This window comes from Anolis carolinensis, unplaced genomic scaffold, assembly GCF_035594765.1.
Source record: "Anolis carolinensis isolate JA03-04 unplaced genomic scaffold, rAnoCar3.1.pri scaffold_25, whole genome shotgun sequence".
Taxonomy (NCBI): Eukaryota; Metazoa; Chordata; class Lepidosauria; order Squamata; family Dactyloidae; genus Anolis; species Anolis carolinensis.
Window position 1 is genome coordinate 633,933 of NW_026943834.1, and position 25,785 is coordinate 659,717.

General features: G+C 38.2%; 1 protein-coding gene and 1 long non-coding RNA gene across 6 annotated transcripts in view; both read left to right on the top strand.

The window, feature by feature from the left end:
- LOC100559465 (thyroid transcription factor 1-associated protein 26) overlaps positions 1 to 25,785 on the top strand; it is a 94,054-nt gene that overhangs the window by 36,063 nt on the left and 32,206 nt on the right. The window contains exon 4 of one of the 5 annotated variants that reach the window (XM_062966603.1): positions 9,808 to 10,122. The exons of 3 other annotated variants lie outside the window; for them this stretch is intronic. In XM_062966603.1, the coding sequence (XP_062822673.1) occupies positions 9,808 to 9,822 (15 nt within the window). In that variant the 3' untranslated portion in view covers positions 9,823 to 10,122. Of the gene's footprint in view, positions 1 to 7,998; positions 9,178 to 9,807; positions 10,123 to 25,785 lie in introns of those variants that run through there. One more of the 5 variants, XM_008110909.3, reaches the window with a different exon arrangement.
- Positions 10,121 to 17,099, top strand: LOC134294846 (uncharacterized). The gene is made up of 3 exons (XR_010001507.1): positions 10,121 to 10,290; positions 13,294 to 13,384; positions 15,118 to 17,099. It is a non-coding gene; the product is annotated as an uncharacterized LOC134294846 (long non-coding RNA).

Consider the following 25,785-nt stretch of genomic DNA (forward strand, 5'->3'; position numbering starts at 1 on the left):
TCAGTACTGAATTGTGTCTCAGTTTTGAAGCTGGAGAACTTCTAAGATACAAATAAGTTGTGATGTATCATAGATTGGTTCTTAAGAAAACAAGAAGGTTGCTTTGTATTGTTTCTTTCTGTGTGTAAACATGCCAGGTGAGCAAAACTCATAGTGCATGCATGTATAAATAAACTTTTCATAATTAAGCCCACGAGAATGTACAAAAATAGAAATAATAGGAAAAGCATGAGCGAAGCAATTAGTAAGCTATTATTCTTGCACTTGATGCTCTTAAGGCAAAACTGGCCTCTGCCTACATGCTTCTAAGCATGTATGTCAGATTTAATTTATTAATGAAAGAGCATTAGAGGTATGCTGTACGTTTCCGGTTTTCAGCTTCACAATGGAAGCTTTAGGCTGCTACTCACCATAACAATGGGGCTGCATTTGCTTTGAAAGTTAGGCCAATGAAATCTCAGCAACTCTCATAAAAAATAAAGCAGAGAGATCCAAGGATGTTTCTAGCACATGAGGTCTGACAACACCAGGGAAGAGGCAAAGGACAAATTAATATGAGCATCTCTTATGCTGACATCATCTTGGAATATGATTTATTTATTCATTTCTTCTGCAATGCTTAAGAACTGCCTAATGTTCAGTTTAAACAATAAATAGATTAAGGATGAGCAAGGACAAGAGGAAGGTCCTTTCCCTTTTTACCCCACAAATAACAGGGAATAGTTTTACAGGATAAACAGATAAAAGCCATGCAAACATGTATCTCAAGGTCAGAGCCGAAATCACTCCACCTGCTTCAGTGAAGACAGCAGTTGCAGCAACAACACTACCAACCTCCTCTGCAGGAAGGAAGAGGCTGACAAAGCAAAGAAAAAGCACATTAGCTAGCCTTGGGATTCGTTATGCATTGTAATAAGTGGAAGATGGATATAACACATGTGATAAAGTACATATTTCCAAAGAGAGCAGCATGTTTTTGAAACTAGTATGTAGAATATTAGCTAGCATTGTTTCAGGAGCTGGTTGCAAATACAGAATTATGTGTAATGAATGCTTTCCTCCATAACAATGCATCTTCACTGTAGAATTAATTAAGTTTGACACCACTTTAACTGTCATGGTTAAATGTTGTAGTTTGGTGGCTCCAGCACTCTTTGGCAAAGAAGGCTGAAGACCTGGTAAAACTACAACTCCACAGCTCTGAGCCATAGCTGATGAGGTGGTGTCAAACTGCATTATTTCTACAATGTAAATGCACCCCAAATCACTAGGTTTAATTAACTAAGTGTATGCAAGTTAAACTAATTTAACTAAGTGAAATTCATCTTGTAACACAGATAAGGTTATGTTAAATTAATGTAAATCAGTAGTGTAAATAAGTAAATATTTCTTTCTGTAACTGTTTTAACTATTTTGTCTGGTTTGGTTTTCTAGTCAATGTTTTATATCATTGTAGTGTTTTAAAGTAACTTAAACTGTACTGCATTTTAAAAAATGTGCATGTCTGAAAAAGTGTACACTAGTAAGATATGGACAAGAATGCTTTCATGAATGGGGAAAATGCACAGAACAGTCTATATATATAGCACATTTTTCTAAAAATGGAAAATCACAAAATATCTTTGTAAGATTACAAATTGAAAATCTGATCATAGCCATCTGATAAAGGTTGAATATTTCACAATCTGAATTCCTCCAAAATTGTTCCCATGGTTGGTTGAAACAGTGCCACTTTTGCTTTCTGATGGTTCAGTGTACACAGATGTTATTTAATGAATATTATTATTTAGAGGTTAGAAAATTACTTTCAGGCTATGTGTATAAGGTGTATATGATTTTGTGTTTAAACCTGGTTCCCATCTGCAAAATATCTCACTATGCATGCAAATACTGATATTCCAAAATCTTGGGAGAAATCCAAAATCCAAAACAATTCTGACCGTAAGCATTTTGGATACAGGATGCTCAACCTGTTTGAGCCAAGAATAGAATAAGATTGCAGGAGGAACGAGAAGAAATTTGCCTGCAGTGCAAATGGCACCTTCAGGAGGTTAGCTTAGTTGCAAAAACAGTCGCCTCTCAAATATCCATCCCATACAACTATTCTTAAGTAGCGTAGGATATTTCATTCAGTGATGTACAGCACATTTATTTTTGTTCTGAATCTCTGATTGTTTTATATGTCACATTTGATTGACTAGCTTAGTATCCCAACTGTTTATAGTTACATAAGATTAAGAGATTTAATATAGAACAAGTTAACGTTAGACGCAATAGATGTATCTAGAATTATTTTATTGCTCTTGTAGTAAAAAAAAATGCTTGCTACAATTCTTCTTGCAGAATGAATATGGAAATATTAGCTCTGGGATGCATTAAATCTAGGAATTTAATACTGATTGTCACCTGCTGTAAGGTAGATTTATCTACCTGGAAGAGTGGAGTAAGGTATTTCCTTGTAAACCTTAAGTGCTTGTATACTTAGAAGGATGAGGTTTAGAAGCCAATCCCTACACAGTGGTTTTCAGTGTATGGGTCCCCAGAAATCCCAGCCAGTTTACCAGCTGTTAGGATTTGTGGGAGTTGAAGGCCAAAACATCTGCGGACCCACAGGTTGAGAACCACTGCAAAGGAATAGCTTAGGGAGCTAGATATTTTCAGCTTGGAGATAATAAGACTGAGAGGGGACAAGATAGCCATGTTTAAATATTTGAATAATCTCATATTGAGGAGGGGGCAAGCTTATTTTCTGGAGACCAGAACATGGAGCAATGGATTCCAACTGCAGGAAAAACTATTCCACCCAAGCATCAGGAAAAACTTCCTGAGGGCAAGAGTTGTTCAATAATGGAATACACTGCCTCAAAGTGGGAGGGAGTCTCCTCTGGACTTTTCTGGCCATCTGTCAGGGGTGCTTTGATTGTGCTGTATGACAGGGAATTGGACTGGATAGCACTTGTGGTCTCTTCCAGCTCTATGATTCTATGATTCCATCACTATCGTCACAAAAGGAGACATCAGATGGTTCAGTAGATTGGGGTTTTTTCCATCCAAATGTACACCCAATCTCCTTATCATAACTAACCTTCTTCAAAATCCTCATAGGCCCCAAAGCTATTGGACTTTGGAAATAACTGTGTTCTGGAGCAAAAGTGTTTTGGATCAAATAGTTTCAAAGGCTGTAATAAATAATAATAATAATAATAATAATAATAATAATAATAATAATAAAAACTTCATTTGTAGACCACCCTATCTCTCCAAAGGGAATCATGACAGTTTCCAACACATATGGCAAACATTCATTGCCAACAAAGAGACAGCAAATTATATCAAATCAGGACACATCAAACAATATAAAACAACCTAACTGTGAACTTAATACCAAATAAAAATTAACCAAAAAATAAAACTAGACTACCCTAACAGACATAGTCACATAATATAACTTTAAGGTAAAGGTTTTCCCTTGACGTTAAGTCCAGTCATGTCTGACTCTGCGGGTTGGTGGTGCTCACCTCCATTTCTAAGCCGAAGAGTCGGTGTTGTCCGCAGACACCTCCAAGGTTATGTGGCCGGCATGACTGCATGGAGCGCTGTTACCTTCCCACCGGAGCGGTACCTATTGATCTCACATTGGCATGTTTTCGAACTGCTAGGTTGGCAGGAGCTGGAGCTAACAGCGGCTGCTCACGCCGCTCCCGGGGTTTGAACCTGGGACCTTTCGATCTCCAGCTCAGCGCTCGCCACTGGGGTTTTACACCAAATAAAAATCTTTTAAAAAGCTCAGACTTTATTATGAGGTAAGATGGTTTCCAACAACTAACAGGCAATGATCAATTCCAATTCTAGACATGATTTAATATATCTAGATGATATCTGTCGAGATGTATTAGTCTTCTTCCTCTCCGTACACTAGAGTGCATAGATGTGTTTTTAGCAACTTTTAAATGGCAAGTTGAGAGGGAGCAGTTTTTAGTTCTTTTGGGAGGGAGTTCCAGAGGCAGAGAGCAATCGTGGAGAAGGCTCCCTCTTTCGTTCCCACCAGCCGTGCTTGAGACGGGAGTGGGATTGGGAGCAGGGCCTCCTCCACAGATTGCAGTGCTCGAGCCAGTTTGTAAACAGAGATGCAGTTTTGCAAATAGTCTGTGTGTGTGATGTTGTATGTAGGTATAGCTCTGTCACTGATTCATTCATCCTTGGCGGGTTATTTGCAAAAATAAGATAATTCTTCCTCAGAAGACTCCAGAATTGGGTCTGGGAAGTATCATTTACCCATGCTCCTTATTAGTGTTCTTTTTCCCTCCCTGAGCAATGTCTCAAGAGCTGGGTGCAAAACAAAGTACTGTAGTTTCTTTGATTTTCATTTTTCTGATTAATGTCAGCTGATTACTGACACCATCTGTAGCCAAACATAGTCTTCAGAAACCAAAGAACAACCAATTGAAATACTGCTGGAGTGAGATAGGGAGTATAAATTACCTAGTATTTCTTTATTACTACCCTGTTAGTGCACAAGGCTACACAGTCTTCTTAAATAAGAATTATTCTTTTTTTGAATAAGAACTAAACCCAGTTTTTAGACCCAACTAGAATAGGCCAGCTCAATCAACAGAACTTCTTTACATGCTGATGTTTCAAGTTACTATTGTTTTTAACTTGTCTATTCTTATTCTGTGTAACAAATGGATTTAGATCTCTGTATTTTTCAAGAACACAACAAAATTTATCTGTGTTCTGATAGATAAAGCAGAAAGACACAAAGTCTGGTTACATGTAAGATCACAATGGCATCATGTTCTCCCATTGCAAACGTTATTAAAATATTGGCCACAGACCTTGTTTTCTTGTAATATTGCTAAGGTTCAATCTCGGGTGCCTTCTTGTTGCAAAGCTGGAGAATCCCTTGCCATTTCAGTTTAATCAGGTATTGTTTATCTTTGCCATAGAAAAGAAGAAGAAAAACTGTTGTGCAGCTTCTGAAATGGATGGTCTTGGGACATTCTTTTACTAAACCTTTGAAAAGCCATTAATATACTATCAGTGTTTATTGTTTAACTCTTTTATGGAATAGTTTCCTCTTTCAGATTCTTGGAAGGGTTTTGCTCCACCAGACTCATGGAAAAAGTCCAAATCAAATATTGATTTTGAAAGAAGGCCAATGTCCAGAAGAAGCCATGTCCTATTTTACTACATCTTTGCTAAACCTGGATAACAAAATATTCATGGCAATATTGGCCAATGATTAGCAATTACTTTGCTCGAGATCAGTCTGGTTTCCATCGAGGTCATCATATTTATGATACAATAAGATATCTCTTGCATGTTGTGCATTACAGTTGGAAATGTGAAACCTGGTGCTTTGCAACTGCATCTTTTCATACTGAAAAAAGCATTCAACAAATGAAACTAATCCTATTTTTCCAAGTTTGTTTATTTATGGATATGGGAGATACATTTTTTAAAATGAAATTTGTACTAATATTTGAACTAGAAATAAATAAGGGGGGAAATTAAGATCTCCAGTTTAAATACTGTATAAATTATAACTATACACAATTAGGCTACAGAAATTTCTAAAGATACCTACTAATTAAAGCATCAAGGTATCATAATTGCCCACAAATTATCTAATTAATCAAATTATAATATGCTCCCTTAATCAAATCCATTAAACAAATGCTGAACAATTGAGCAATTCAATATACCTTGGCTGTAGTACATAGCCTTAGTTTAAAAAATGATAATTTTACCTAAATTAAGCTTTCTTTTTAAAACCGTAGTTATTTCACTTCCTAAAGTAATGTTTTCTCTGTTGCAGAAAATACAAAATGAAATTGTGAATAGGCATAAATATCTAAGGTTGGATCTATACTGCCCTGTTTCCCAGGATCTGGCCCCTGATTATGTGCTTATCCTATATTTTCTGGCAGTGTAGACTCATATAATCCAGTTCAAAAGAGATAATCTGGAATCAGATCCTCGTATATAGGGAGGTGTAGATCCAGCTTCATGAGTTGGGAACAACAACAATAAATAACTTTATTTTTATACCCTGCCACCATCTCCCAGAAGGGTCTCGGGGCAGCTTACATATGGGACAAAATGCCCATAGACACAAATACAAAACAATTCATCAAAGCAAAACATAATTAAAATAAAACATAGTTAAAAATAGTTAACTGTAGTCCAAAAATCAACTTTTCCAACTTTTCCTCAAGCTCGTAGAATTTACCTTTAGCAAAAAAAAAAAAACCTATTCTGTCAAGCTCTTTATCTGAAGTTACCTTCCTTGTAATTTATACCCATTAATTCTAGACTTGCCTACTGGTTCTTTGTGTGTATTGTTGTTACTTGCTGTTTTCTCAATAATTATTGCCATTGAATTTCCCTCCTACATAACAGTTAAAACATCTCTTTTTCTAACATTACTTGTTAATGAGAAGAAATGTAGTTTTTTTTTTAAATTAAATTTTTATTGAGTGTTTCTATACATAAAAAGAGTGAGAACAATGGTGGGTATAGGAAAGATAGAATGAGAGAATAAAAATAATTTAAAAAAAAAAAGGGAAAGGAAAAAGGGGGAAGGTTGGGAGGGGGGTGGGGGAGGGAGGGGGGGAGTGGGGGGGGGTGGTTCAGTCTTCCATCCTCGTCGCTTAGGTATGATTTGCTATTGTTCCAATTTTTCCTATAGTCCTGGGTGGTTTTTGTTTTCTTTTTCTGATTGTACCGATCAAAGTTTATTGTTCTTTAGATTTATTCAGATAGTTAATTCCCTTTCCTTTGATGCTTGTATTCCTTGTAGGTTGACCAATCTGTACATTTCATTGGTTGCCCTTTGTGTTGTTTAATCAGGAAAGTTAGTGAGTCCATATCATATATTTCATCCATTTTCGCGATCCACTCTTCTGTGCTTGGTATGTTTTGTGTTTTCCAATATTTTGCGTATAAAATTCTCGCTGCTGTTGACAGATATGTAAATAGTATGTCTTCATTTCTGTTGATCTTCATATCTTTGTCGGTTATTCCTAAGAGGTAATATTCTGGTTTTAGAGGGAAAGATTTTTTTATTATTTTCTGTGTCTCGGCGTGTATTATTTTCCAATATTTCTGAGTTTCTTCACATGTCCACCACGCGTGGTAGAATGAGCCTACCTGATTTTTACACTTCCAGCATTTGTTCTGGATATTGGGGTACATTCGGCCTAATTTTTCCGGTGTTATATACCACCTGTGAAAGATTTTGAGCCAATTTTCTTTCAGGTCTGTCGCATATGTATACTTTAATTTTACATTCCAAACTAGTTCCCATTCGTCAAATTTGATCTGTCTTCCAATATTTCTGGCCCATTTTGTCATGCATGTCTTGACCGCTTCCGTCTCCGTCGACCATTCTAACAATGTATTATATAGAATTGTTATACTTTTTTTCCCGTTCTTTAGCAACTTGTCCCAAATTGTTTCTTTTTCATTAAAGCCAATTTTACTGTCTATCCCAAATTGTTCTTTTAGTTGTATATATTGGAACCAGGTTAGATTTGGGTACATCCTTTTTAAGTCCTCTTGTTCTTTCAGTTGGAGTTGGTGAGAAGAAATGTAGTTTTAAATTCATTTAACTGTCTCCAGATTGATTTTATTTCTACTTTCTAAGCATTAAATGAAAACTAGCTTCTGTTTCAAAGTATAATAAATAAAATACCTGAAGGACATAACCCTCAAAACATTAATTTGCACAAATCCTAATTAAATTGTTAAGGAACAAGTGCCTAGATAAGTCTTCTCCCAAACCTGTCCCTTGTGCCAAGATATGTTAAACTATGACTCCCATCATTTCGGTGTTTGCCATGGTGAAGAGAGTTACAGCCCAACATATCTGAATGATTCCAGATTTGGAATATCTTCCTTGGGTATCTCAACAACAATTGAAATGATTAAACTATGACAAAGAAGTGTATTACTTCCTAAAAAGATACTTTCCTTCTTGTATATCTATCCCAGAGATTTACTACCTCATCACACTGGTTAAAATAAGTGTCTTAGGATGCTTAGACCCTTCTTTGGAAATGGAGCACCACAGCAGCCATCACACAACATCATGTGACTTCTGGCTGTGGCTTCACCCCCAACTGAGGTGGAAGAATCCTTGGATGCTACTCCCCAAACACAAGAGCCTTCCCATGTCTTCTGCCCTGTTTGGGCGACGTTTCCCCAGTGTGTTCGGGGAAGTGTTGCTGCTCGGGAGGTGTACGCGGGATAAAGAAGTTGCCCCTCGTGCCTGCCGTTTCACCACACCCACTGACTAAATGGCACGGGGAAAGCTCCCCCATGGGATGAGGTCGTGAGGTCCTCTGTGAGATGGCTACTCCAGCCAACTGGAAACCAATTGGCAACCGTCACCCAGAAGACCTATTCATCAGTGGCCCAAGACTCTGGAATGATCTGCAAGAAGAGATTCAACAGCTAAATGACAGCTCAATCTGTTGGAATTGAAGACCTATCTCTTCCAGCTGGCCTACCCAAACAATTTTAATTATGAAGTTTAAGCTAACGTCCTGTATTTACTGTATTATAATGTATGTTTTGTGTATTTTAATATACCATATGCATTTCATAGAAATACATTTTAATATATATATATTACATAATGTTATATGAAGATGTGTTTTTAGCTATGCTGTTTCCCCCCTCGAGCCAAAAGAGAGGCAGGTAAGAAATAAGATTATTGTTGTTGTTGATGATGATGATAATAATAATAATAATAATATGCATTGGAAGGATTTTAAGGATTATACCAATGCTCTATTGCTCTTCTATTGATCATGTTATTCAAACCTTTTTTGTGTTTGTAACAACATTGAGGCTGCAATCAAACATGCTTCCAAGTGAGCTCCATAGGAAATAGTGGTCTGAGACAGTGCTATTTGATGCAGAGGCCCGGCAGGATTTTATTTTTCATCAATTTGAATTATATTTGTTCACATTGAATACAACTATTTCTTTCCTGGAAACTTGCTATTGACTGTCAACCAATGGCACCCAGACTGGCATTGGGCCACAGACCACCACTTTGAGTAGCATTGTACTAAAAGACAGATCACTGTACATTCCTTATTTTAATTTCTTGTTTAAAATCCAAACCTCCTACAGGTCCAGATAACTAATTTCATGGTACTCTGACTCTTGGTGTTCTTTTAATAACTTTTTTCATATATTGCAGTTTAAAATGTTCTCCCTTTATATGGTGGAAGCACAGCTGGGAAAATAATAGATTTTTATCAAGTATCCTGGCTGCTCCAAAGTGGGAGTAGTTCTCTCTTAATCCTCTTGTAAGTGGAAAGGAAAATATACAACTGGCTGTTTATCACAGAGATGAGAGGACCCCTTGAAGACAGGCATCTCATATAAGGTGGCACAATTGATTACGGGATTGTAGCTTAAAAGGTAAGCAGCTCACAGGAAAGGTGGAGAGGAGTCAAGGCAATGGAAGTGATTTTCATCTGAAACTTCAAAGCAGCATCAGTAAACACACAATTTGAGCAATATTGGGGTAAGAAGCTTGACAGATACTAAACATTTTAAAGACACCATTCAAGATAAAGCTTAAATTTTCCTAACTCATTTGTGCACTAACATCAATGGGAGAAAAAAATCAAGATTAATTCTTCCCACTGTCCTAGTCACAATAACACTTGGGGCCAACCTTGTTTTCTGATTTTGAGGTTTCTTCTTGGCCCCATTTTATTTATTTATTTATTTGTTTGTTTGTTTGTTTGTTTGTTTAATTTATATACCGCTCTTTTCCCCCAGGGAGAACCATTCTGATCTTTGAAGGATTTTTTTGTGTGTATATGTGTCAGGAGTGACTTGAGAAACTGCAAGTCGCTTCTGGTGTGAGAGAATTGAAAGGAGACGCCTGGATATTTTGAAGCTTTAACCATTTTCATGTCCTCGCATGGAGCTAGAGCTGATATACGGAGCTCATCCATGCTCTCTCCGGAATGGATTCGAACCGGCAACCTTCAGGTCAGCAACCCAACCTTCAAGTCATCAGTCCTGGTGGCACAAGAGTTTAACGCACTGCGCCACCGGGGGCTCCAGTGATATGCTGCAATGATGAAGGAGGTATGCTGCAATAATACCATAGATTAACTCAGTATGCAGTGATGTTTGCTAGTTTTTTTTCCCTCCAGATCAGAAATGTTAAAACTGTGTTGGTGGAATCTGTGAGCTCTACAGAGATGTCACATCAGGAGCTTGGAAAACATTAGATGTTCAACTCCTTCTGCCTCTGTAAGCTTTGCATTCATCATCCAGTCCTTTTTGTGCATGTTCTATGACTTTGATGTTGATTGGATAAAGAAAAAGTCTGAAATGGTTTTTCATTTACCATAATTCTTTGGCACTTCCATCTATATCCCTGACATTTTTCAGCTCACTCCTACATTATATGTTGTTTTCATACAAATTGCCACTTGGCCAATAACAGAAAAAGGGGGAGCAAATCACATCCCCTCTCCCCAAATTTGAATACATCCCATTCTTCCCCAAAGCTCTGTATTAATGCTTCTGAAAAATTGTGGGTTATCTAGGTTATTTTTATTCTGAATGTCATTTGCAGAATAACTGCTCACAAAATCTTTGAGGGGATAGATTTGTGCTCTTTTTAAGGAAAACTGTCAACTCTAAATGCTGTTCTTGCACAAATTCTGCTACCTCCTTTTGCTCCTTTCAAATGGGATGACTACACCTGTAAATTTCATCTAAATTTGCCAAGAAATTAAAAAGTTATTGCCAAGCTCCTTTTAAAAAAATCACTAGTTAAAGGTTAGGGAGTCCAAACCTTTTTAAGCCTATTTGTTTTGAAATCTGCCAGGCAGAATCCCCTCATAATAGTAAAAACACCAGTCAATGTCATAAATTCTTTCCAATAGATAATAAAACATCAATAGTGATTTGTTGAATTTCAGTAGTGGATGGAGGCAATCTGGCTACTTTCTTGTTCAGAGCAAGGGAATGGATGGAAGGAAGTCCAAATCTTTTTTTCAGCACTCTTGTTGGCTGAATTATCTGAATTTAAACAAGTCATTGGGTGGCACAAAGATTAGGGTTCAGTCATTCAGCAAAAATTGGGCTATTTTCCAAGTTTGGGACCTGGTCACATAATCAATGCAGATGCTGCTGTATTTGATTCAAAAGCTTTTCCATTGGAACCATGTTCTCAATAGCAGTTTGGTGGTAGCAAGTCATTTACTCAGTTATTCCTAGCACTGCTTTGCAGCTTTGCCATAACAGTCTAGCTGATTTTATTTCCCCCAAGTGAATGACGTCATTTGCAGCAGGAGGAGGGGGAAGCAATGCACTCCTTAGCAAACGTTGCTAAGTGATAGACTTGGTCCCACAGAGGGAGCCAAAGAAGATTGTATGTGTATTTCAGTGGTGCTTTATGAAATACCAAGAAAACACCCAGAGAGCTACAGATCTAATTCATGCTGTGTTCTCGGTGAGAAAATTACTGCTTTGCAATAAATACATAACTGCTACAAAATGCAGGCTTGCAGGCCTGGCTTAACCTGAATGGTATGATTGATGTGCTTTTTTTTTCTTTTGGCATTCACAGCTGTATTAGTCTACATGAACATTTCTATCACAATCCATTTTGTCTTACAACTTGTATGTTGTCCCCTACCTTTTGTGGGTTCCTGCCTTTTCAAGATGTATGGCTGTGTAATGTTTAGCATTTGGTTTAACATTTGTCCATGGTCAGATCCAATGGCTTTGTTGTGAAGCTAACCTTTATTAAGGTTTGTTTGGCATTCACAAAATGGGTATGATAACGCTAAGGGGCACAACAGAACTTGACAAAGGAGTAGTAAGGTTGGAAAAGTAGCAATAAACTGACAAAAAAATGGAAACTGGTGACAATGGAAAAGTTTAAAGAAGAAGCTGGTCTGATGGAGTAATTTAGTTTGGCTGTATAAGAAAAAGGACAAAGTCGCACCACACCACCATTACATGTAATAAAGCTGATTAGACTGAAAACACTGGCCAACACATATTTTGGTTCCTCAAATGTTGATAATAATAATAATAATAATAATAATAATAATAACAACAACAACAACAACAACAACAATAATAATAATAATAACAACACCTTTATTTTTCTAACATGCCTCCATCTTTCTGCAGGGACTTGGGGTGGCTAACACGGGGCCAAGCCCGAAAAACAAGTAATGAGCAAAATAAAATACATGTAAAAACAGCATCTTCAAACAGATAAAACACATTAAAATCAGGGTAATAGAATATAATAACAATAAAAAACATTAAGAAATAAAATGATAACATGAAAGGACCACCATTTAGTAACAAAGTGCATAAAATGGGAGGGCGGTCTAGGCAAAAGTACAAAGATATATATTATAATGCCATTTGGGAGCGTAAATGGACAAAGTGCTAAACATTTTCTAAGAGAATTGGAGTGAGGTAGGAATTCAAGTTAGTTCCAACACAGAGCAGCATAAAGTGTGAAATATAGTGATTTCGTTTAAGTGAGGTTTTGATCGTGGGGACTAAATTATTCAAAAGTGCACTGGATGAGCCAGGTTTTTAACTCCTTTTTTTAAAAAAACGTTAGACCTGTTTCTGGGTATATTGGACCTGCTGATTCCAAAGATGACACCAGTGTTTCCCTATCAGCTTCAGTTTTTGAGATAAAGAACATAATGCTGTGTACCAGTCACTCATAGAAAATAATGATAACCATATCTAAGAAGCTAGATAGAGCTGATGCAGTCTATCTAAAGCACTTTTATGAATTAGTGCTCCAAATAACCCCAGGAACAGGCCTAAAAACCAAAACCCCGAGAATTGCTTTTTGGTTGGATTTTGTAATTTAATACTTCAGTACAGTATTGAAAACTGGACAGTATCCCTCATCAAGGAAGTATGCAAAGTTAGGGAATGCATGCAGGTCTGCAATACTCTGCCAGTACTTTCTACCTCTCACGTTTCTTCAGACAAAAGGCCACAACCCCAAGTCCTCCGTTTTCATGGGTCACCTCTGGGGACAGGTGGAGCATTTGTTTTTTCTAGCACAAAACAACTTCCTGCCTCAGACTTATAATCTAATTAAGACATAACATAAAAGGGGATGGCAGTGGGGACAGGTTTAAGCTCAGAGTCTTCTTCACTCCCTCTGAGATCAGGGCAATGGCAGTTGGGGTGGAGGGAAAGTCTTTAATCTTATTCTGGGTGGAGGCATGACAAGTTCTCTTGTTTTTGTGGGGTCAGCTCCAGGAAAAAGCAAGAGACAAGTCTGCATACAAAATTCATGTCATCCAGGAGCCTTCAAAGTGTGCAGTTTGACGGTCTTTGCAAAAAGGTAATAGATATAAATCAAATGTTGTAATTTGGAAAGACACAAGCAGGAAAATATTGTTCTTTCTATGTACATGTGGGTTTGGATGACAAACTGAAAACAACTGTATTTGCTGCTTTAATGCTAAACATTTAATGACATGATCAGGCCCTTCTCCAGTGACATGATCATGGGTCATTTCTAGGGCCATCGGCAGTAACCCAAAATGTCAGCCACTGCAGAAAAGATGAATCCCTAATTTGTAGGTTATCGACTATCTTTATAGTAGCAGTCAAATGGATTTCCCCAGAAATAATATGTCGTTGTGAGCTATTTCTTCTGTAATGAAGGAGTGCTTTTGGGATAGTTTATTCTCAAATTTCAGCCTATTAGCTTTACAAAAGCCCTGGAAGACAAAGATTAGCCATCCTAGGTCCCATACTGGGAGAAAGACAGGAGAATAACTAAATTAACAGAATGAATGTATATTCACATATGTGCATATGGGTACTATAAGGTAGGATAGAAATAAAGCTAATACAGTACAAATTCTACCCATATGCTGTAGCTGCACCTATTCTTGTTCTGCCTTCTTGCTCCAGAACCTTTTTCATGTTGTTCATAAATTGTGAAATATTTTCCTAGATTTCTCTCTGATGTGGTGATGTAGTACATGTGCTCATCATGATACTTCCTTTAGTCATACCCCTGAAAAGAATCCAGTGCAAATAGCAATGATCAAGCAGACAAGGGACAGCATTCACAGCTCTAATGACCTCATCAGAAAGCCCAGGCAAAGCATCCCATTTCACCAGGCTTCTGCAAGGAAAGAGGGAGCAGTGGGGTGAATCTGTCACCCCATGCGCAGTTCCCTCTCCCTGACACTTTATCACATGGAGAAAGCGTCGCCCTCAAAGGGAGGCTCTGTGATGGCTCCATTGGAGCCAGAACAACACGGAAAGCCTCTGGTGTTGGGCTCAAAGCACCCAGTGATGCTTTCACATCGGTTGGGAGCGGGGCCTCCTTTGGAAGTCACACAATGTTGTGTGATGGGCATACAGATGGGGTGAAAGTGTCCTAGGACACTGATTTCACTCTATCTGTTGAGGTCATAAGATAATGGAGGAGAAAAAGGAGGATAGACAGAGGCAGGGATCCAGATGTTTTTGGCCTTCAACTCCCAGAAATCCTAACAGCTGGTAAACTGGCTGGGATTTCTGGGAATTGTAGGCCAAAAACATCTGGGGACCCAGGTGGAGAACCACTGCATTAAAGCTTGCAGTGAATTCACTGGCCCACTGGCAACAGTGGCACTGATTCCTTTGACTGATCCAGCAAAGTTCTTCATATAGTCTTGTATGGAGGAAAGGATTTCAAGATACAGAATACCTTTTTTTTCCCTTTTTGCTGGATGGCTAGGATATTATCTGTCACATTTTGCAACTCTAAAGGAACAGAATTACATGATGTGATATATCTGTTATAGCAGAAAGAACTTCTGTTAAAGGGTAGGGGAAATTAAAAGATCAAATTGCCTATTTGATCATGGTTAAAGGAGATACTCCCAGGCTGTCCTCAGAAATCTTCATTAACAAGTGAAGTTAAGCTTTATGGACTAATTTTCAATGTTTTTTTCCCCCTCTCCACAAAACTTGTTTTTACTTTATGGCCACAGTAAAATAATAATATCTTTGCATCTGTTAGCATCCAATGGGACAAGTGCCTGCTGTTTTCTAATTGATGAATCTCACCATCAGCAGGTATTCCTGGAGTGAATGTTTGAATTATCTCTGGGTATGTGTTAAATTCTGGAAGAAATCATTCTCATCCAAATGGGATTTGTCAGACAATGGCAACAATTTCAAAGGTAGATTATCGTTTCTTCTTTCATTGTAAAAATTGAGTCAATTCCTTAACAAGCAAGATTGTAATAGAGCACTTGTTTCCCACACCCATCTCAAGTAAATACAAATCTATTTCATGGATGAATTTACTTCACAGCAGTCCCTAAAAATCTTCCTTCATTCTCTGGAATGTTTTTAATTTCCTAATTTATGACACACTAAAAATCCTGTTTACTTTGTACTGGGGGAACAATTTCATCTGTTCAGACACTTAACACCATTAATTAAGCAATAATGCATATAGCCATGAACATTAGAATCAAATAAACACAACTTCCTGTTTTAATTATCTGACAAGAAGAGTATTTTGCAGGCAAAATATAAAACTACTTGTCAATTGGCTTCATTGTTGTTACCAATTAGGCCTAGTGATAGAATTAAACATAGACATCACATATAGCACCCAAAATCAAACAAAACAGTGAGAACACTTAGGGTATGCTGTGATTGGAAAGATACCCACTTGAATCAAAGGGATTTATTTTAAAATTATTTGTTACTAACAGAGACTACATTTCTGTGCTGGTGGGATTGCATGCTCCTGTGAGACAAGAGATCATGCTAACAGTTGTTTCCCAAGTAAGCTTTTGCTGAGAAGCCACACTAAACACCTACTGAGTAATAGCAGTTGTAGGGAGCGTGACATTGGCAGAGGATCTCTCAGAGACAACAGAACTGACACCATAGCTAGAATGAATTAGTACTTCGTAAAAGGAGACAGAGTAACAACTTTTATTAAGAAAATCCTATGATGGGAGAATCCAAAATGATATACAAGAAAGAGATTCAGGTCAGAATACACTCAGTGAATTACCGTGGAATCTCAGAGGAGAAGCATAAATAGTACTGTAGAGTCAAGCTGAAATTGACGTTCACCGATTGACTTGCTCACAGCTGACAAGAAAGTACAAAGCTGCACAAGCATATTATTTTAACTGTGAATTTTTAATAGTATTGATATTTAGTTCTGTTTTAATGTTTGTATATTTGTATATCTTAAATTGTATTGAAATTATTTTTAATGTAAGCTGCTTTGAGTCTCCTTTGTGGACAGAAAAAGCAGGGTATAAAGGAGGAGAAGGAGAGCAGCAGCAACAACAATAACAGTGTGAGAAACATCTATCAGGGAAAGTTAAACACAAAAAAAAGAAATGGAATGAATAAACTGCAAACTGCAATACTTGAGGAGAACAACTTTATTGATCAGAACTGGGATATTTTGAGTCAGAAATGAAAATTTAAGAAGAAATATCATTCAGGAGTTAGTGAAGTAATCAATTTAACTTAACTGTATTCTCCATTTTACATCATTTGCAAAATCATGAAATCCATGGGGTCACTATACGTTGACATGACAGGTGACTTCAAGGCATATAAACACTCATACATACAGGAAGGATGTCTTCACTCAGTGTGGTGGTGGGGAAATATCCATATTTCACACCTTTGCTCATTCTCTGTTGTTTAGTGACAATGCGATGAGTATTAGGAAGAGAATGTGTTTTGTACCACAGGTCAGGCAAATCTATAGTTTTCTTAAAACAAGAGAAAGCAACTATATGTTTCCTTACAAGAAAAATGATTATTTACTTTTAAAGAAACAGTAATTGCTAGTAATACCTAGTTATGCAGGAATTGGGATATTAAATGTACTCACAACTTGCAGGCGTGTGGCATGGGCCCTGGATCTGGCATGCTTATCCCCGCCCCCCAAACTTTAAAAAATAACTGATCTCTGTAAATTCAACTCCTCTCTAAATGTATGTATATGTTTGAAAAATTGTGGAAGTCAACCGAAAAGAAATATTTGATCCTATTAAAAATATGACATGCAACATTGTGCTAGTTCTATAGTCAGAAACCAGAATATGAGGCTAAAATAAAAGGAGCAGAGAGCAACGAGAAAAACAGAACAGCTTTAAGAAATGAAAGCAGTCAGCACACATCTCAGTCTTTGTGTAGCTGGTGGGTGTGAAACCTAAGCTTTCACAGAACCATTAATGACAACAGCAGTTTTGCCATTGACTTCAAAAGAGTGTGCACTGAATTTCAACAGCCTCCCTAGAACTACACAGAAATTTGATAAGATTATAGCGTTTTTGCTGACGGTGGAGAATCGTCACCACATACCATGAACTGACCTTGAAAAGTGAAGTAGGTTTAGGCAGTGGATTCCAGAAAAAGATACCATAGGTATCTCACAAAACTACAGATCTCAGAATTCTATAGCATTGAGCCATAGTAATGTGGTACAACCTGTGATAATTCTGCAGTGGGGATACAGACTGAGTCTCTAGGCCTCAACTCCACATCCCTAGAAGCTACTGGTGGGCGTGTGAGGCAGGTAAACTCACATAATGCCCCAAATGTGTACCATTTTAGTAATCTAAAATAGTTTATTTAGTAAAACAAACCACTGCTTTAGTAATACATTAAGGTAAAGGTTTTCCCCTGACATTGTCTAGTCGTGTCCAACTCTGGGGGTTGGTGCTCATCTCCATTTTTAAGTCAAAGAGCCGGAGTTATCCGTAGACACCTCCAAGGTCATGTGGCTGGCATGACTGCTTGGAGCGCTGTTACCTTCCCGCCGGAGTGGTACCAATTGATCTACTCACATTTGCATGTTTTCGAATTGCTAGGTTGGTAGAAGCTGGGGCTAACAGCGGGAGCTCATCCTACTCCCCAGATTCAAACCACTGACCTTTTGGTCAGCAAGTTCAGCAGTGCAGTGGTTTAACCCACTGTGCCACCGGGAGCTCCTAGTAATACATTACTAATGACTAAAATTATTTGGTATTTGTGAATAACAAATAATGGCCATGGTTTTCTTTTTTTAAAAAAATCACTAATGCCAATACAAGTTTATAAATTTCACATTTTGGTAGAGAAGAAATTATTTCCCAGCTGGCTTTCTTTCATTTCCTAGCACAACTGGTTTAGTTATAGGCATGATTTCTACTGCCCACCTTGTGTTTTAATGTATATTTTAAATAAAAATGTATAGGGTAGGGGAGTAAGTTTTAGTTAAGTAGCCACACTGAAAATGAATCCCTTTTCATCTCTCAGGAAAAGTTTATACACTTTTTTTTGACATTCATTCTTTGTATTAAATTGTGTTGAAAAATTGACATCCAAATAACTTTATGAGCATGCAGTGGTTACACTGGACAGTATTTATTTCCCATTATGTATTTGACATATTTCACTTCGCAGCCATTAACAATGACATCTTAAAAACTGAATGGTACATTGCAGAAGTGGTTACATGACACTAATTGGGCATGCCTAGAAACCAATTCTGGCTTCTCCTATCCTGTGAGCTCAGAAATCTGTTCTTATTGCATTTGGAATTCTCAAATGCACCCACTGAATCTGACCTACTCACTGCTCAATGATTAAACAGTATCTCTGGTATTAGCATTTGAGTTCTATCTAAAATGTGGCACACCCTCTGTTTTGCATTGGCTGAAGGAAGGCTGTAAGCATCAATTGGGCATAGGGCAAATTGTGCCACTGGAGAATCCCCCTCTAATCCTTCAATAGACGCTGAACTATAAAAGGAAATCTGATTCAATTGACTTCTTGATATCTCCAGAAGCTAGAGCTGTTGGGGAAATTTTAGATCCTAATCTCAGAAGTATGTTTCTTGTCATTAATTTGTTGTTTCTGGAATCCCTTAAGAAAGACTGTTGTATGAAGTAGAATTCTGAAAGCTCATGAACAACTGCATGAATTATTATCCTGACCCTCACAGGGACACACAAGCAAAGCAAAGAGGAAACTTGAAATAGATCTGTTTGAATATGGAATAAAAGGCATGTAAAAATGAGATGCCATGCATTTTTCTTTCTCTCTTTTCACAGTGCAAATGATACTGTATCTCTTCGCATAGTTCTGTTGATCTGAAGTCATGTAAAACACTTAGGAGCCCCAGTGGCGCAATGGGTTAAACCCTTGTTCTGGCAGTACTGCTGACTTGAAGGTTGAGTTGCTGACCTGAAGGTTGCTGGTTTGAATCCAACCTGGGGAGCTCTTTCTGTCAGTTCCAGTTCCATGAGGGGACATGAGAGAAGCCTCCCACAAGGATGGTAAAGACATCAAAACATCTGGACAACATCCTTGCAGACAGCCAATTTTCTCACACCAGAAGCAGCTTGCAGTTTCTCAAGTTGCTCCTGACATGAAAAAAAAATGTCAAACACTGTGTTACATTTTACTTATGGGTGCATCTACTTGTATAATTAATGCAGCTGAACAACACTTTAACTGCCATGACAACAGTATTTGGTGGGGCACTAGCAACCTTTGGCAGAGTTGATGAAAAACCTTGTAAAACTACAACTTCTAGGATCCCATAACATTGAGCTATAGCGGTTAAAGTGTCAAACTGCACTAGTTCTATAGTGTAGATGCAGCTGGTGGCACAGTGCGTTAAAGTGCTGAGCTGCTGAACTTGTGGACCAAAAGGTCCCAGGTTCAAATCCCAGGAGCGGAATGAGCGCCTGCTATTAGCCCCAGCTCCTGCCAACCTAGCAGTTCGAAAACATGCAAATATGAGTAGATCAATAGGTACCGCTCTGGCAGGAAGGTAACGGCACTGTCATGCCGGCCACATGACCTAGAGATGTCTATGGACAACGCCGGCTCTTCAGCTTAGAAATGGAGATGAGCACCAACCCCCAGAGCCGGTCACGACTGGACTTAACGTCAGGGGAAACCTTTACCTTTTATACCCACATTCTGGTTTGGCTGCTGTTCATTGCCTGGATATGCTTTGCGTGAAAAGAGGTACAAAGTTATTTTAGAACTAACAATAAACCAACAAGATGTTTTCAGAAAAAGAGGGAGAGAGACTCTCACTCTGTGACATATCTGTCTCTTAGAATGACTGGATATCTGTATTTAATGTGCTCCCTTAATAAGATCTAATTTTGGAGATTTGTATTTTCCATCTAGGATAAATATTAAGATTAAATGTATTATTAAATTAGCAGCACTGTAGATTAGCATTCCCCTCTTTATTAAAACACTCATTAGAACTATTAAAGAATTAAATGTTATTGTTAGTAGCACCTCAATGCACGTAATAAAGATGGATGCAAATCACACACATCTCGAGCACAGCATCATAAAATAGTAGAAACGCAGTATATCTAACTGGAGAAATATTACTGTAGTGGTTTTAGAAAAGACAATACAGATAACCAAAATATCTAAGCCTGCCACTACCTCTCTAGTATCATGACAAATTAAATGAGAAAATTATTCATTTCAAAGTTTTAAACTTCTAATCTGTTGTTCATCAAAGTTCCTAAGGATAATTATATGGACTTCCAATTATATTCTCAATATGCTCCCCCCCCCCCCCCCCCCGGCTTCTCGGTTTAGAAATAAACCAAAATTGTATATGTTGAATAATTTCTGCTCTCTCAAAATTTACTGACTTGTTTGAGTAAACTTGAGGTGAAAGTCCCCATTAAAACGTACCTCTAATCTTTCACAAATAGGATGGCAGAGTCTTGTCTGTATAACATATGCACATATCCAGCACATTGTTTACTACACAGTGGAATAATTGTCCCCCATTGTGTCCCAAAGGAATGTCTTTCTGGCTACTTTCTTCCACATATAATTGCACTGTTGGAGAAACATAATATTCTAGTTTGATCCTTGACATCTCCAATTATAAAGGATCTCAAACATCAAAAGTGAGAAAAAACTCAAATTTAGAAAAGATATTTACTGTAGACTTTGTAGATCTGTTGACAAACCAAAACAGGCAAACATACTGACATTAATAGGCTTAATTTCATAGCTTCATATTTATTATCTCAACCCAAATCCATCTATCTGCAGTTCAGTATCTAAACTGAAAGGTTTTGAACCCAACTAGTGACAAGGCAAGTACTACAACAGATACCATATCAATAACAACAATAGTTACAGTGAAAAAATATATAACAAACCATCCATATTCAGGTGGAATTCACATATATCTATTAGTAGACATTCTCTGAAACAGTGCAATGCTTATAATTCTGCATATTATCCTCTCTTCCCTTCTATAGAATGCATTTGTTATGAAGATCTGATGAGTGTAGAATTCAACCATCCTGCCAACAGCAGCATTTAAATGTTTCCTGTAAACTGCTTATTTCCACAAAATATTCTTGAAAGGTTTATACATGCAAGTTCCTTCACATCTGCATTAGTGACAGCAGTGTAGAATAGACAATTTAAATATAATGCACTCCATAAACGTGTGACAAAAATGTGGAAGTTTCTGTAGATTTTTAAAAGATGGATAGAAAAAAGAATGATAAATAAAAACCCAGTGGGTTGCTGTGAGTTTTCCAGGCTATATGACCATGTTCCAGAAGCATTCTCTCCTGACGTTTCACCCACATCTATGGCAGGCATCCTCAGAGGTTGCGAGAAAAGATATTTCAACTCAACATTTGCAACAAAGTCCTTCCTTGTGGCATATGTGATGGGCAGGTTCAGTGGGTAGGTGTATTACAATGTATTGATTCTATAGGGTTGTTGTATGTCTTTCGGGCTGTGTGGCCATGTTCCAGAAGCATTCTCTCCTGACGTTTCGCCCACATCTATGGCAGGCATCCTCAGAGGTTGTGAGGTATGGAGAAAACCTCACAACCTCTGAGGATGCCTGCCATAGATGTGGGCGAAACGTCAGGAGAGAATGCTTCTGGAACATGGCCACACAGCCCGAAAGACATACAACAACCCTGTGATCCCGGCCATGAAAGCCTTCGACAACATATTGATTCTATATTTTTTAAAAAGCGGGACAAGGCTCTTGAACTTGATAATAGGGATTTAAGTAGGCATAGTTTGACGTGTAGGCTTTACCTGCTGAAAACTATTTATTCAGGATAACAGGTTTTCTCCTTCATGTATTAACTATAGCCTCTACAGACCTGAATGTTTATTTCTCGTTGACGGAATAGGGAGGGTATTATGCATTCTGGTGCACTCCAGAACATTGAACTGAGATTTATGTTCATCACACATGCTGCTGCTTCTATGTTGGGAATAGAGGGAAGGTTTTCTACAATGACCGATTGCCCCATGTTTGATTGGAAAACCTATTAAAATGTTCTGGATTCTCTTTCTAGAGTCAACTTGTATAACAGGTGGTCAGCTATGCTATTTTGGCTGCCAGGCATTTGATCATTCCTCTGTTCTGATGATCCCAAACAAATAGAAGAAACTGGGGGCCTAGATCTGATGGGATGGGGCTGTATGGATCAGTCTGTATGTATCAGACATATTCTAAATTGTGCAGATTTGTTTTGTTTTCCATTTATTCTGCCGTACCCAGATGGCTGCTTTAAATTTATGTGCTTGGTTTTGCCTTTTAATCAGTAATTTGTGTCTTCTTGTGCTATTTATAATATATGCTAATAAGCTTTTTTGCAGCATAATATCTTCACCCTGCTTTCATACTAGTACTAATAGCCATGAGCAGATGATTAACTGGAGGGGGCAGAATGTATCTGAATTACATTTTAATTAATTAGGTCTTTCTTTACATGAGAGTGACTGAAGTCTCACCTGTTGCAGCCTCTATGGAATGGACTGTTTCCTTCACTTTTAGCACTTATTTCTATAACTGCAGACTTTGACAAATACGGATCATTATGAAGGATAAAAATATGAATTATTTATTTCTTTTGAAGGATAATCAATGCCTATTTAGCCCATTATCACTACAACTAACGATGTAATCAAATGAAAACACAAACTGTTTTCATATCACTTAGAGTAGAATTGGGAAAGCTGGTTTTGGGGTAGAGCTCCCAGAACTTTGATTTTAAAAAGCCTTTTCAAGCTTTGTTTTTTATATATCTAGAAAGGAAACCAATGTGAGCCGCTATGGCCTGAAGTATATGTCCTCTGGGATCTCCATGTTTTTAAAGCTAGCAATCCAGTTTTTTCAGCTTCAGCCAGCAGTGGCATTGAGGGTTCTTTTTATCTTTACAATCTCATGCTAGCTCGTCATTGCCATGATAGTGCTGCCTAGTCCTATCAGTCAGCTTGCTCAGTGACTTAAGTGGGCACAATGTGTCATACAGCTAAAATTGTCAGCCACAAGGGAAAGAAAAGCCCCAGCTAGTTGGCATGATTTCTAAGGACATAATAACCTTCTAGTCTCACTTCAGATAATCAAAACAACAACAACAACAACAACAACAACAACCTATTTTTGGAGAAAGGTAAGCAGACAATCACTGAGTTAAAAATAAAGTACTGTACATGGTTATGAAAGACTTTATGCTAGAAGCCAGCCCAATGGGATAATGATATATGGATAGGTTGTTCCTGAAATCCTACAGCATTATATTACCAGTGGCCACATGTCATCAAAAATAAAATAAAACCAGCATAAAAAAACCAGAGAGCCATAAAAACCCAATATGAAACCAGCATAAAAATAATCATAAAACTGTCATCCATCTTAAAATAAGGGAAATTATTCATACACTAAGAACACCCATTACAAACCTAATAAGCACACATACAGAAATGACTAAACACTAAACTTTTCTGAAATAATTTCAGATCTGAAATTCAGTCCTCACTTGACTGTCATTGTTTCTGTTCTGGCATGCTGTTTGTCCAGTTTGTAACTCCAATATTATGGAAGTGGTGAATATGCAACAAGTTGTTGCCCAAGCTTTAAAGGAGATATCCAAGGTGCTGAACACTGCCTCTCAAATAGCTTTAGCACCCTGGACAACTTCTTTACACTTCAACCTTAATTCTGAATCTGATTCACTGTCTCATTGAAATCAGACCACAGCCACCAATATGTTAGTCAGCATGAGGTGAAGAAGAGAAAGAACAAGCTTACCTCTTCTGCTATGTTTAGTTCTATTACTACATAGATGATAGAAAGGAAGCAAAGGGAGGGTTGTAAGTTCGGAGCACAGAGTTTTGGGGCAATACATTCTTTATTTCTGTGTACCTCTGAGATTGCATCACACCCAAGCCTCGTCCAAGTCCTGCAGCCATCTAATTTAGTTACTAGGCTTGCTCAAATAATTCGTTTTCCCCGTTAACCGTTATTAATTCGTCATTTTCGTTTGTTTTGAAGCAATATAGAACCTTGGTTGTCCACACGTCTGGATATCGCGGTTTCGAATCGCGAGAGGCCGTTTTTCGTTATGTCGTCGTTTTCTTCATTAGGAAAAAAAAGCTTTTGCAAATCACCCAAACCATTCAGGCCCTTTCCTTTTGCCCCTCAGCCAATGGGAGGGGGCGAGGGGGAAGGAGGCCGAGGAGGAGGAGGAAGACGGAGGGGGGAAATGGCCGCCGCCGCCGCCTCGCCTCAGCTCAGGCCTGGTGTCTCTCTGTGAGGCGGGAAGGCGGCGGATGGAGCCGGGAATGGAGAGACCGAGAGAGACAGAGAGGGGCCCGGCGGTGAGGTTTTGACGTCTGTGCGAAGCTAGGTAAGTGGGGTTTATATATCTGTGGAAGGTCCAGGGTGGGAGAAAGAACTCTTGTCTGTGGGAGGCAAGTGTGAATGTTGCAATTGGTCACCTTGATTAGCATTGAATAGCCTTGCAGCTTCAAAGCCTGGCTGCTTCCTACCTGGGGGAATCCTTTGTTGGGAGGTATTAGCTGGCCCTGATTGTTTCCTGTCTGGAATTCCCATTTTCTGGGTGTTGTTCTTTTACTGTCCTGATTTTAGCTTTTCTGTAGCTAAAAATGCATATAAAATTGATTCTATAGGGAGGATAAATGATTGGATTTCAACTCCTACAGCTTGGCTTTCTCTGCCAATAATGGTACCCATCTTGGATATTGTAAGGGATTATTATTATTATTATTATTATTATTATTATTATTATTATTATTATTATTATTATTATTAGACCTTGCTCCCAGGAAGGTGCCTTCGCTGTGGCTCCCAACTTATCTATCTATCTACCTTTCCACATATTCTCCACATTGTGTGGATGTGTATGTATATTATATATATATGAGCCCCGATGGCGAAGTGTGTTAAAGCACTGAGCTGCTGAACTTGCAGACCGAAAGGTCCCAGGTTCAAATCCCGGGAGCAGAGTGAGTGCCCGCTGTTAGCTCCAGCTTCTGCCAACCTAGCAGCTTGAAAACATGCCAATGTGAGTAGATCAATAGGTACCGCTCTGGCGGGAAGGTAATGGCACTCCATGTAGTCATGCCGGCCACATGACCTTGGAGGTGTCTATGGACAACACTGGCTCTTGGGCTTAGAAATGGAGATGAGCACCAACCCCCAGAGTCAGACATGACTGAACTTAACGTCAAGGGATACCTTTACCTTTACCTATACACACACACACACAAACACACACACACATATGCAGGGACTATATATACACAGTATATATCACACACACACCAATTTAACAAAGTTACAGCCAGAAAAACAAAGTTTCTGAAGTAGAACAATGACTTTCACAGTAAAGACAACCCAATTTAACAGGAAATAAGACTTTCAAACCAGGA